The 13,596-nt window shown below is 41.0% G+C and overlaps 1 protein-coding gene across 1 annotated transcript in view; it reads left to right on the top strand.

Moving 5' to 3' along the window:
* LOC126183619 (uncharacterized) overlaps positions 1–13,596 on the top strand; it is a 182,052-nt gene that overhangs the window by 49,192 nt on the left and 119,264 nt on the right. The window contains exon 2 of the mRNA XM_049925736.1: positions 9,992–10,068. Within this exon, the coding sequence (XP_049781693.1) occupies positions 10,066–10,068 (3 nt within the window). The 5' untranslated portion in view covers positions 9,992–10,065. The remainder of the gene's footprint in view (positions 1–9,991; positions 10,069–13,596) is intronic.

The following is a 13,596-nucleotide window of genomic DNA, read 5'->3' as shown; positions in this document are numbered from 1 at the left end:
AACCATCAGGCAAACTTCTGCACTCTTCTTATCTGTTGTCTGTTTGCTTTTCTAATTAAATTCCAATTGTTAATGAGTATTTTTTATTGGTGAGCAAATGCGGTGCGTCTTTTTGTGTCTTTAAACATGTGTATTATATGTAGTTCGTGGCCTTAAATTATTTTGTTACTTTCATGTTCTGTGGACCAAATCGGCCATATCTCAACATTATGTGGGATACGTTAAACAGTTTACAAAAAGATGAAATTTCACTGATACGACCTGACTATTCATATCATAATTTTTCACTTAGGTTTATACTGACGGATTGAAATACACATTCTGACGCATACATACATGCCCACGTAAGCTCGGGCACGCACAAATATTTTCAGCTCAGAAATTCTTCTCTGATGCAGAAGTAGTCGTCCACCGAAAATTATTTCAGTTAATTTTTAAATTTGTTCTTATTGTCAACCAGCACCATCAATACGGCAAAGGGTGTACATTAAGTCCGGGACTGTCGTCGACTGTGACAGTCTCTTCCCGTGTTCTCTCCCAGAGCTCTGCTACATCACGTGGTAGAGCAGCACCCCCTGAAGGAGGTGCTGTTTAGAGGCGGTAAATACATCAGATCTTTAATGTGTCCCCACAGAAAAAAAAGGCGCACGGAGTGAGATCTGGTGATCGGGGAGGCCATTTCATGAAACAGCTGTCCCCTTCTGTAGCATGGCCACCGTGTTTGTGACTAGCGCTGACTATCGGCAAATTACCAAACTATGTTGTGGCGGTATGCATGAAAAAAAAAATTCAGCGTTTCCCTTCAAAATGACATACGTATGGTATATGTACAATGTTTGATTCTTGTGCAATAAATAATTGAAAGCGTTCCCGGACTTTATGTACACCCTGTACGCATAATTTGTTCATTTTCCTGTCAGTTCTTGTGACCATTATAAACAATATTACTACTTTCAGACTTTGAATTCTATTAGTGATAAATTTCAAAAAGATGATACATATTGCTAAGTTCTGTTAATGCGTTTAGTTGCTTTCGCAGTTGTTTGTAGGTTGTAAACCAGATCTTCTTTTTTTCTTTGTCTTCTTCTGCCTCAGCGTTTTTCCTGCAATGTAGCGGCATACGCTCAGGATGTAAAACATATGTTCTCCTTATTACACTTTTCTGAGCATACATGATGTCTATGTACATAATTTTCCCATAATATCATTTTGTGTGACATTAATAAACGGAAATTCGTAAAATAAACTAACTTTCTGACATTGCGACCATCAAAATCAGCAATCACATGTGGAATAATAGTTACTGAACTTAACCGAGTAAGAAGATCTATTATGCGTGATAACCAGTTCAAATTCTTCAAAATATACAGTTCCAGGTATTCTGAACATTTTGTTTTGCATTTTGGGTCTTCGTTGCCCATATTTCATTGCTGCTGTCGGAGATACTTCATGCCTCAAACAGAATGTCATATACTGTTCTCCCTATGCTGATAGTTCACTTATACATACAAAAAATCAATTATTTTAGTGGAAATTACATTAACTTTTCGTTTTATTGGTGCAACTCATCGTCATCAAACAGATTTATTTCCATTTCTTTTTCAAATTAAAGTCAGTTAAAAATAATAGTTGTTTCCTTTGACTAACTGCTTCGGGAGACTTTCACGCGGGAAATAATAATTAGACTTTTGCGTTTCACTTGACGAAGAAAAATAAAAATAGTGAACTGGATGCACTATGGTTGTTCTACTTGTTAACGTATAGGGTTTATGTTCTTAAGCTCATAAGTTACGCACTTTAGCGTCCTCGTTTACTAGACTTTCTTGCTTCGAATGGTCGTTCCTCTCACATCCCTGGACATTGACTATTCCTCCTGGGACATCCTGTGTACGGCCCTAATTGCTTTTGGCGTGTATACAGGGTGTTACAAAAAGGTACGGCCAAACTTTCAGGAAACATTCCTCACACACAAAGAAAGAAAATATGTTATGTGGACATGTGTCCGGAAACGCTTACTTTCCATGTTAGAGCTCAGTTTATTACTTCTCTTCAATTCACATTAATCATGGAATGGAAAAACACAGCAACAGAACGTACCAGCGTGACTTCAAACACTTTGTTACAGGAAATGTTCAAAATGTCCTCCGTTAGCGAGGATACATGCATCCACCCTCCGTCGCATGGAATCCCTGATGCGCTGATGCAGCCCTGGAGAATGGCGTATTGTACCACAGCCGTCCACAATACGAGCACGAAGAGTCTCTACATTTGGTACCGGGGTTGTGTAGACAAGAGCTTTCAAATGCCCCCATAAATGAAAGTCAAGAGGGTTGAGGTCAGGAGAGCGTGGAGGCCATGGAATTGGTCCGCCTCTACCAATCCATCGGTCACGGAATCTGTTGTTGAGAAGCGTACGAACACTTCGACTAAAATGTGCAGGAGCTCCATCGTGGATCAACCACATGTTGTGTCGTACTTGTAAAGGCACATGTTCTAGCAGCACAGGTAGAGTATCCCGTATGAAATCATGATGACGTGCTCCATTGAGCGTAGGTGGAAGAACATGGGGCCCAATCAAGACATCACCAACAATGCCTGCCCAAACGTTCACAGAAAATCTGTGTTGATGACGTGATTGCACAACTGCGTGCGGATTCTCGTCAGCCCACACATGTTGATTGTGAATCGAGGAAGTACAGTACATACTGACGAAACTAAAATGAGCTCTAACATGGAAATTAAGCGTTTTCAGACACATGTCCACATAACATCTTTTCTTTATTTGTGTGTGAGGAATGTTTCCTGAAAGTTTGGCCGTACCTTTTTGTAACACCTTGTATAGCGCTTAGGAGCCTGCAGTCTAGTTTCAGCTTTGCCTCTTAGCAGTATGTTTGGAACATGGGCCAACGTCGTACTCTGTTTTCACGCTCTCGGAACGTGGTATGTCGCTGTACATTTAAACCGTATCAGATATGTACTGATAGACTTTTACTTGCATTTAAATTTAACTCCGTTGCTGTACGACGTTTTGAAAGAAATTTTCATCCTTACATTTGGTATTGCAGCCCGTTAACTGTTCTTTTTGGCTGACGAATGGTCTTTATATTTCTATGCGTTGTCCACTTGATCACGCTTTATTTATTGGAAAATAGACACGACCCATAGCAGCAATAAATAGTTTTAAAGTTTAAAGCACTACTTCGAAACGCTATCCTCGTTATTTCTTCCTTTACATTTTCATGTTGTCCTCCCCGAGAGCTGAATGATCGCCGGCACGGTAGCTCAGTGTGTTCGGTCAGAGGGCTGCTTGCCCTCTGTAATAAAAAAACTGAGTAAAGGAAACAACGATCAACGTGAACGGATGTCATGTGGCGTCCTGTTGCGTTATATATATATATATATATATATATATATATATATATATATATATATATATATATATATATATATATATATATATATTTGAGCATCTTCATTAGGTCCAGAACATAGGCTTCTCATATTGTCTGTGAAGTCTTGAAAAACCTTGTACACTGTATGAATTAACCGCTAATAAATTCAAGCTACAGTTTTGCTGCAACTCAAAAAAAGTCTTCGCCCTCCTTCCTTTTAATATGAAAATGGAAACGAGCGTTTGGCGTCATTGGCCGGGAGGCCCCTTGCGGGGCAGGTCCGGCCGCCTTGGTGCAGGTCTTATTACATTCGACGCCACATTGGGCGACCTACGCGCCGCATATGGGGATGAAATGATGATGAAGACAACACAATACCCAGTCCCTGAGCGGAAAATATCCCCTACCCAGCCAGGAATCGAACCTGGGCCTCTTAGGACGGCAGTCGTTCACGCTGACCATTTTTCTTATATAATCCTATACAAGCACCTAAGTAATTAACTAAATACACTACCTTACTTTTTAGTGAGATGAAGTAAATGTATTCAGTGTCTACCATCGCTGCGGTCTAAATATTTTCATAAATACCTTTGTTTATATCCTTCACAATTCTGCTTAGAAATTCCAGCTTTTAATCTTAGGTCATCTCCGTTCTTAAGCTCTTTAACCGATTATTGTAATCTGGAAAGAAAGTGAGGCCCCTCTCGCATCCTATCCATACCTTGATATGTGGTGTAGCTCTATGGAGAATCACCTTCTGTACGGCCTAATAAGCATTTTCGGCGAGCATTGGGGGCTTCCTCCGAAGGTACGAATCTGTAGATCGTTGCCCATATTGTTATCCTCCTTTGCTTGATTGACAGTACCACAGAGCATAAGAACGGATTGGTAAAACACTCGACTTGTTTTCAAGACGAGCCGGTTTCAAGACTCCAACCAGCTATCCTGATTCAGGTTTCACGTAGTTTGCGTAAATTGTTGCGTATAGATGTTGAAACACTTCCTTGAACAAGCTCTCGCTTGTATTCCAGGCGTAATTTATCACAGCGAGCTAGTGCTACGGCTTTGAGAAATACGCTGTCGCCACGATACTTAATTTTTTAAAAAAAAAAAAGAGCATCTGCGAATGTTGCATAGCGTTATTTCTTACCTTTCTCTTTACAGACGGCCAGTTAGCAACCGTTACACTAACAAGCAGTGCTGCTGACAAAACCACACTTACTGCTGGAGCTACTTTCCAAGGGAAGACCTTGGAATGGTATTGGAGTTCGTCCAGTTATGGAGTTTCGCGGCCAATTGCGTCAATTTACGATTATATTCGATGTTATACTTTGGGCCATTCACTTGGTAATGCTTTGATACTATCCTAAGATGTCCCACTAACTATTTCACTTTCATGGCTATTTTTTCCAAAAGAAACAATTACAACTTACATCACAGGCTGCTCTAACCTTCGTGTATCATAATCAAGCCTCGCCATATAACTATAAAGGCGTTATACATGCAGACATTTAGGATCACTACTCGTATCCTGTTTTCAGACAAGCCCTATACATCAACAAAAGTGAAAAACAGCAATATATTATCTGTTTTGAGTATTAGGCTATTAGAGAGCAATGTTGATGAAACGTCAATGGCCGGCCGGGGTGGCCGAGCGGTTCTAGGCGGTACAGTCTGGAACCGCGCGACCGCTACGGTCGCAGGTTCGAATCCTGCCTCGGGCATGGATGTGTGTGATGTCCTTAGGTTAGTTAGGTTTAAGTAGTACTAAGTTCTAGGGGACTGATGACCCCAGCAGTTAAGTCCCATAGTGCTCAGAGCCATTTGAACCATTTTTGAAACGCCAATGGGAGCCGGGACTGGAAACAAACTTCTCTTCACCCGAGGCAAAAAACAACTTTCATTTTCTACTGCTCTTACATTAGCGACACAAATAATTTGAGAAATGGATAATGTAGCTCAGTGTTGAAATAGTGGGCATGAAGTGAAAGAGTGAAGCTGGACTCAAGTATGTCGACCTTGGTTCAAATTTTCTCTGGTTTCCCTAAATTATTTCGCGTGATGGTAACTGCTGATTCACTCATCCTACCTTGTACAGATAAGTTACAGATTTAATTCTAACTAGTTGAGGACAGAAAACAAAACAGAAACGAAAGAGAAAGTAAAAGCATACAAGTTGATCATAAGTTTGATTACTTTTAAAGACCACGAAACAGAATACAGAACATAACACAGGCATCATCCTACCAACGACAGAATAGTAGAAGTAGAATGGGAAATAATTTCGGGAACGAGGTGAAATTGTTTTGCAGGCAGCTGCATCAATTTTATCTGACAACTAATGCTGTCTGTTGAGATGTTAATGTAGTATTAACTGCTTATTTGATTCCTCCCTCTACCACTCTTTCTTGCACATCAACCACTTAACGTTAGTGAAAACTCGTTCCGGCTTTTTGAGGTTGATTTTTCTTTGATTGAACGGTCGCTCAAGTGTAAAAGTTAATCTGCAACCTAACGCCATTGATCCCAGTGTCGCACGGAGTAATTTACTTGTAATAGTTGCGTGCCCCATGGATCTGTCAGACGTGTGCTGTAGACGAAACCAATGGATTAATCGAACATCCAACGAAAAACGGAGGAAAAGTCGCTAAGAAACGAAAAATGTAATTTTAAAAACTTTGAAATCTGTATCAAATTCAAGTTACTGTTACTCTTGATGCAACAATTATAAATGGAACTGTGATTATTCGTAGCCGATTACTAATGTTGAAATATTTTGTGCCGGCCGCTGTGACCGTGCGGTTCTAGGCACTTCAGTCCGGAACCGCGCTGCTGCTACGGTCGCAGGTTCGAATCCTGCCTCGGATATGGATGTGTGATGTCCTTAGGTTAGTTACGTTTAAGTATTTCTAAGTCTAGGGGACTGATGAGCTCAGTCCCATAGTGCTCCGAGCCATTTGAACCATTTGAAATATTTTGTAAGGTTTTTGATATGTAGCTCTTCGTAAGATATTTCATTTTCATGGTGAAATTTGGTTACCAAGCTTGGATTGATTTTCACACATGTATTAACCCTGTATAACACTTAAAATATGTGTATGTGCCTTTTTGACTGATTAAAGCCGTTTGTGAAACGGGTTTCAATACCTGTATCTCCCTACTACCAGATAGCTAGTACACCTCAAGATCCAAGGTTCATTTTGTTCAGCACCCCACTCCTACGTGAAAGCCGCATACTCGAAAAAATATCTAACTTATGCTTTTCTTTCCGACTATGACAATGAAGTTGTATACAAAAAGTCAATTTCACAAAGATATTGTATTGAAACAGTCATTTTCAAACGGTTCTGCATGTTAACACACTCGTTAGCTTACAGACCACCTCCCTCTTTCCATTCGAGCAGGTCTCTGAGGGACCGACGGTCCGACCGCCGTGTCATCCTCAGCCAATAGACGTCATTGGATGCGGATACGGAGGGGCATGTGGCCAGCACTCTCTTCTTCTGACCATTGTTAGTTTTCTGACCGGAGCCACTACTTCTCAATCAGGCAGCTCCTCACTTGGCCTCACACAGGCTGAGTGCACCCCGTATGCCAACGGCTCTCGGCAGCCCCGGAAGGTCACCCATCCAAGTCCTAGCCAAGCCCACAACGCTTAACTTCTGTGTTAGCTCTCGGGTAAGGCCATTGGCTATACGCTTTTCATACTATATTTAAAATAATAAGATGAACTGACACCCATGTTTCTATAGCCTAAACTGCACGATCATCTTACCGTCATATGATATAGTTTTCGAGTTACTAGACTGTTACTACATACAACCCTAAGGTATTACTACAACACTCTGGCATGTGTGCAAGTAAAATTTCAGTAACGAAATCAGAGATTAATTATAACGTCTGCAATATCGACATGCGAATTTTAAATACTCTCTCATTTCGTTGTTAAATCTTTGAAATTAAGCACAAAATGCTCTATTAACGTCTTTAGTTGAAGTTTTATTGTAATAGAAAATAGGGCACTACACCCAAATGCAATTTGTATAAAAAAAATTTGTTTGAAATAAATGCTGCGGAAGAGTGTTACAACTCTCCCACAAGTAATGGTAGTTAAGTGAGCTAAAATATTATAAATGCGTACAGAGTGCTTCCTCTTATCACACGAAGAGTAAAACAAATCAAACCAAAGGTGAGTTCTGAATTTAATAAATTACCACTGAATTAAGGTATATGTATCCAAATGTTTTTGTGTCATCTGCGGACTCCTCGATGGAACAGACCATCATTATCGTCTTCATTACATTTTATATCCACGGGAACACTTAATAGTTTCGCACTTCGAAACAAATTTGCTTTATCGTTTTAACTGACTCAGCTGTAGGTTCTTGGTGAAACATTGCATTAGGTTGGGGCATAACTTCGTAGCATTTTTGTTTTGCATGTTGGTATTCCGGTCGTTATGGGTTTATTTATCGATCGTCATTTTTTTATTTGTAGTTCACTGTTGCTGTTTGAGCTTACATATTGTCATTTTGTCATTTGGAGATACTGAATGGAGCTGTGAACGCTAGAAAATGAGTACCAAATGGATAAGTCGGAACATTTACGACATATTCTTCTGTTTGACTTCGGTAGCGGGGTGACAGCAGCGGGGACCGCCTGAAACGTATGAGCCGTGTCTGAGGATAATGCCATTGGACAGAACACAGTAAGAAAATGGTTTTCTCGTTGCAAGGAGGATCGTTTTGACATCAGGAAGACCTTCGGGGCTTAAACGCATTAGTCCATAATGATACTCGTCAGTGCATTCGAGAACTGTCAAATATGATGAACTGTGCTCATTCCACCATAGTGCGACATTTGCATAAAATGGCGAAGGTTCAAAAGTCTGGTGTATGCTCTAAGCCAAAATCACAAAAATCTGCGGGAGGCGATATGTGCATCTCTGCTTGCTCGTAATCAGTTGGCTCGTGAACAACACCGAATATTCCTATCCTGTATCGTTACTGATGACTATTTTTTTTCTTGTTTTGTCGCTGTGTGTGGCCGTGAGAGATCAATGATCACGTTCGACCGCCATTTGTGTAGACTTTCTGCCGTCCTGCTATCGCAGTCCGTTGCCCGTTTTGTCTTGAGTGTTTGTGCTTTATCCTTTTGTGCTATTGCTTGTTTTTTTTACACATGTACTACTTATACATTGTTTTGTTTTATACATATTGTTGTACTTGTATAAAATATTGTCGCTGTATTGCCATACGCAAAATAAAAAAATAAAAAATTGATGTCTTTATGCTAACATTAGTAAAAGGAAGGAGTGTTTGAGCCAAAACAAAGCACAACTCTCCATTCCAAGACATGCGCTCATCCACAAAAGATAATGTTATGTATCTGGTGGAATAACGAAGGTGTGGTGCACTGCGAATTCCTCCCCCGAGGTGTAACCATCACTAATGACATTTATTGTCAACAACTGAGACGTCTTACATACGCAGTCCAAGAACAACGACCAGGAAGACTGCGTGAAGTGTGCTACTCCACGATAATGCCCGACAGCATTCTGCTAGACTAACAAAAAACACCATACAGGAGTTGGGTTGGGGAGTCATACCGTACACACCTTATTCACCTGATCTTTTGCTCTCAGATCTTCACCTTTTCTGCTCTTTATCGAACAACCTTCAGGGAACTTCCTTTCCGGATGAAAATGCGCTCGGAACGTGACTCGACGAGTTCTTCGCCTCAAAACCAAATGATTTCTACAGTCGCGGAATCGAAAAGTTACCCTCTCGTTGGCAGACTTGTAAATAGTGAAGGAGACTGTTATTGAAGTCTAGAGTCTCTGTTATGTGTATTTGTTGTGTTTTTTAAAACTTATGGAAAAAGGCTATGATTTTATGCACCAAATCAATACGTTGAATTAAATATACTAGCAAATAGGCTACTAACCCGAAATCTAGGTCAAACGGTAGTAATAAAGTTTGTGAAACAAGGCTAAAAAAAGTGTTTCATTTAGTTAATACAAATTCGCTTGAAGCTAGAGGCGTAAGTATCAGCTGCGTGCGACTGAGAAAATAGAACATTTGGCGAAGCATCGAATGCAGGGAAGTTTTCTGTCACATATACCGTACAAACGATAATTCCGTTTTGATTCCTTCGATAGACTGATGTGTGCAGACAAATTCTTCCCCAGAGGTTGTCGCAGGTTTACTGAAACCAGCGATTGTGGGAAGGATTGGTGGTCAGCGCTCTCATGATACAGTTCAGCACTGTCGCGACCTTATGATCTGTTATGTAATGGATGCAATTTGTATTTCAAGAAGAATCTGCATGTAGAATTTTCACTTCCATTTTGCTAAACACCTCAAACGCTTTTGCTCTTCACTCAGTGCTGTAAATAAAACACTGTTTTAGTTTCTAATGCTACTCCATGTGTGTAATAAATTTCCTGTCGCTTTAGTTTCTCAACGTCTGCAATAGTATTTTCTGTCATACAGTTTACAAATTGGAAAAAAATTCAAATACTCAGAACCAATGACAGTACACTAACCGGCTACTTTTATTTACAATTCATCTTTATATCTTAATTTGTTTATTTTCAGGCCACAAGAAAGAGGATGTAAAGCGCTCAAGCTTCTCTGCTGCCACCTGAATTTTCTGCGCAGAGAAGAGTACGATGGTAAGCTTGTCTCCAATCACTATAATACGTATGTCGCGAGCATGAGTAGAATTCTTTGCAGCGAGCCGAAGAAATTAGTGTCGTTACGGGGAACCGAAAGAAGAAATCAAATACAATTATTCCATTCACTGGCCAAAATTTCAGCGTGATGAATTCTTTACTGCTACGAGCAGTCTATGTTTAACGCTTGCACACACTCACACAAATACATACACACACACACACACACACACACACACACGGAGTGAGTATAAGCGGGGGAGGGGGGGAGGGAGAGAGAGAGAGAGAGAGAGAGAGAGAGAGAGAGAGAGCTCACGCCTTGTCGGGAGCATGAAATCAAAACATAAACACGAAATATTACATGTAACTTCGTGTAACTTTGTTCAAGATAAGAAAGTAACTTCCACACATTTTTTCCTAGCAACTGTAAATGCAGTTGAAAAACATGTCTTATTGTGATGAAAACAGTAAGTGAGAATAAACTTGGTTGGATCCTATGGCACTAATCGCAAACGCAAGTGCGAAAAAATCCTTAAAACTTCACAGAACCGAATCACGACATGGTATAATGATTCAAAAGTGTACGTGTGTCCTCAGAAGAACCAAGTGCCTGTTACATGTAAAGCCATATTTTTATTTTCACGCCGGCCGCGGTGGTCTAGCGGTTCTAGGCGCGCAGTCCGGAACCGCCCGACTGCTACGGTCGCAGGTTCGAATCCTGCCTCGGGCATGGATGTGTGTGATGCCCTTAGGTTAGTTAGGTTTAAGTAGTTCTAAGTTCTAGGGGACTGATGACCACAGATGATAAGTCCCATAGTGCTCAGAGCCACTTTTTTTTTTTATTTTCACGGCTGAACACAGAGAGGTTGCGTTTGGAAGGCATGTATTCTACCTATAACCAGGATCTCCAGGTTTAACGTTACCATCAGTCGGACAGACCACCACAAAAAGTGTTCTGTGCTCTCACTCCACCAGATATCGAGGAGAGGTTTGCATTATAATTGAAGACAGCGGTGCACAATTTGTTACAGCGAGCATACATAACCAGATTTCTTCCCCTGCAAGTGAAATTCCAGCAATGCGAATTCAAAATCGAGAGAAACCTCTATAATACGAACACACATAGTAACGTAGCTACAAAAAAATACATTAAACCTTCATTACAGATATTCTCTACAGAAACGCGTAAAATAGGGTGTACGAAATTAACAAAGAAAGTGGAAAACTGTTTTCATAGTAGCTCGAATACTCAAGGTGTGAATGCAGTGTGGTATGCACTTGGTACGCGACAACAACAAACTAACAACTGCGAAGCCATATCGGTCAGCGAAATCAGTGCTGAAAAAAAAAACAGAAAAAAATGAGTGTTGGAAAAGTACATATGTTCTATGTAAGTATTTTTCCATGATTTTTATTATTGCAGTAATTAAAGTGATGTAATGTATTATATACGAAACAGGACCGAATTGGCGAAAATTGCGTAAAAAGTGCTTAATTAACGAAAATTGAGAAAAATTGCTGAATCAAGTGAGAGTGAAAGTTATGAGGCACTTGTGCAGAAATTGAAAAGTGGAGTGAGGCTGGAGATGCGGTGTCTGGTGACTGTGGTACATTGTTGGAGCTGGATACCTTGATGTGGGAAGTAATGTGAGGCTTCTACAATTCTTGAACACTGTGGAACTGATATAAAATATTGAAAATGTCACGCCTGGGTATTCAGTTCTTGAGGTTACGTAAGTGTATTTCAATATTGTCGTATAACATCGGTTCCGAGTCACAGAGACCCACAAATTTCTGAAGACCAAAGGCCTTGTGAGTGCGTAAGTAGCACGTTTTGCGTAATGCTGAGTCCTGTAGAGTCTCTATCAAAATGAAGCGACTTCCTGCGCTTTTTACGGCCTTCGCTGCTGGCCGACTTAATAGCCCGCAATTATCTGCAGGCGCAGAGTAATTCTGCACCGTTACGACTGAAGTACGCAGGCACGCTTCCAGTCCCGTACACCAGGTCGCTGGCGTGCAATTCAGCCTTACGCCTTCACGCGGAGTACGGTGGGCTCAGCTGATATAAGTAGGACGCAAAAGAAAGACCGTGAAGCATACGAAAACAGCAATTGTTCTCTCACTCGCCTATACCGATAAACCAGCTAATTTAAATTTCTGTTTCCCTAGTTTCTCAAATTCGTCTACGTGAATGCCAGATGTTTCCCTAACTTCAGTCTCAAACAATTTAGAATGCATGCAAGGCGACCAGCAACCAGCAAACTCTCGTTATAGGCAGGTGTATTTGCTGTGGCCGTGTCTACAGGAATGCTGAGCCGCTCAATGGAAAACTGTTCTGAGTTCCAGTTAAGGCCTGAGTGATTGCTGACACGATTTTATCTGATGAATAGTCGAATGCTGTTATCATTATGAGGCATCCGTGGGACCAAAGGGCTGGGACTAGGCAGGTGTGTTGAGTTGTTGTTGTTAATCTAGACGTACGCTAGTCCTCGTCCTTACAGAATTAGACTTTTGGACGAATACAGCCTGTAGTAAACGATTCATTGAATGAAAAGACTACGTAGATCCCCCGCCTTGCTTCCACAGATCATGTTTGAATCCTCTCGAGAGACAGGTCACAGATTTTCTTGAAGCCATACAGTTCTGCGCTGTAAAAATCCGGAATCTATCTTCAACGAAGATTCGGCTGTCTCTTATCAAAGAGAAAGAAGAGTAGAATACTGCAGTGTGCAAGAGATAAGACGAAACTTCTGTGTGGAATTACATCTATGTGTAACCTCTGCACTGAAATGATGGAAAGAAGAAAGGTTAAGTTTTGAAGTCCCTTCGGCTGTCAGAACTGAAATGAATGGCGGGCTGTGTGCTCTCTGTGATCAGCTCGTACTCTGGCAACTGGGCTAACTGGACACTTTATTATACGCTGTTGTTTGCGAACTCTAAAATATCAATGACAATACACAAATGATTAATGTTGTAGAACCGTATGTGATCACTGGATTTGAATATGCAGCAAGCTGCAATACCCAAATGCAGCAAGAATAGAAAAGGAATGTCAAAGAATAGAGTAGAAAGGAATCTGGGTATGTTCCTGTGGAGTCTCTCGCCAAACTGTTTCTATTCAAGTCCACACTGCATGAACAGCGGTTTCTGTCTGGTGAAGCTGCAGTTCGGGGAAGCCATGGTAAACATCCTTCATACCCCTCACGACATGAGACCAGTCAACTTGTTGCTGATGTAAGGCATGTGAAGTTTCTCAAAACAGCAGTCGTACCTGTGCCTCCGAAGGTTTCCTGATGGATGGTATGCACATTGCCGTCAATACGCAGGAATCGAGATCGCAATTTGAGTCCAGTGACACTACAGTCTATTACACCTGACTGTGTGCATTATGCTGCCGACCTACCGTAATACCGTCAGCACAGCAGCTCCTAACACGAATGCGACCGTCAAGTGTACACCAATCTTCCGCAGTCTTAATCACTTACTGTTGCTACAGTGTCCACACGTCCTCTTTCGCGTTCGTGCGGC

Source organism: Schistocerca cancellata, chromosome 4 (genome assembly GCF_023864275.1).
Source record: "Schistocerca cancellata isolate TAMUIC-IGC-003103 chromosome 4, iqSchCanc2.1, whole genome shotgun sequence".
NCBI classification, from domain to species: domain Eukaryota; kingdom Metazoa; phylum Arthropoda; class Insecta; order Orthoptera; family Acrididae; genus Schistocerca; species Schistocerca cancellata.
Note: the sequence above shows the minus strand (reverse complement) of the source record. Positions and strands in the feature narration are given on the sequence as shown.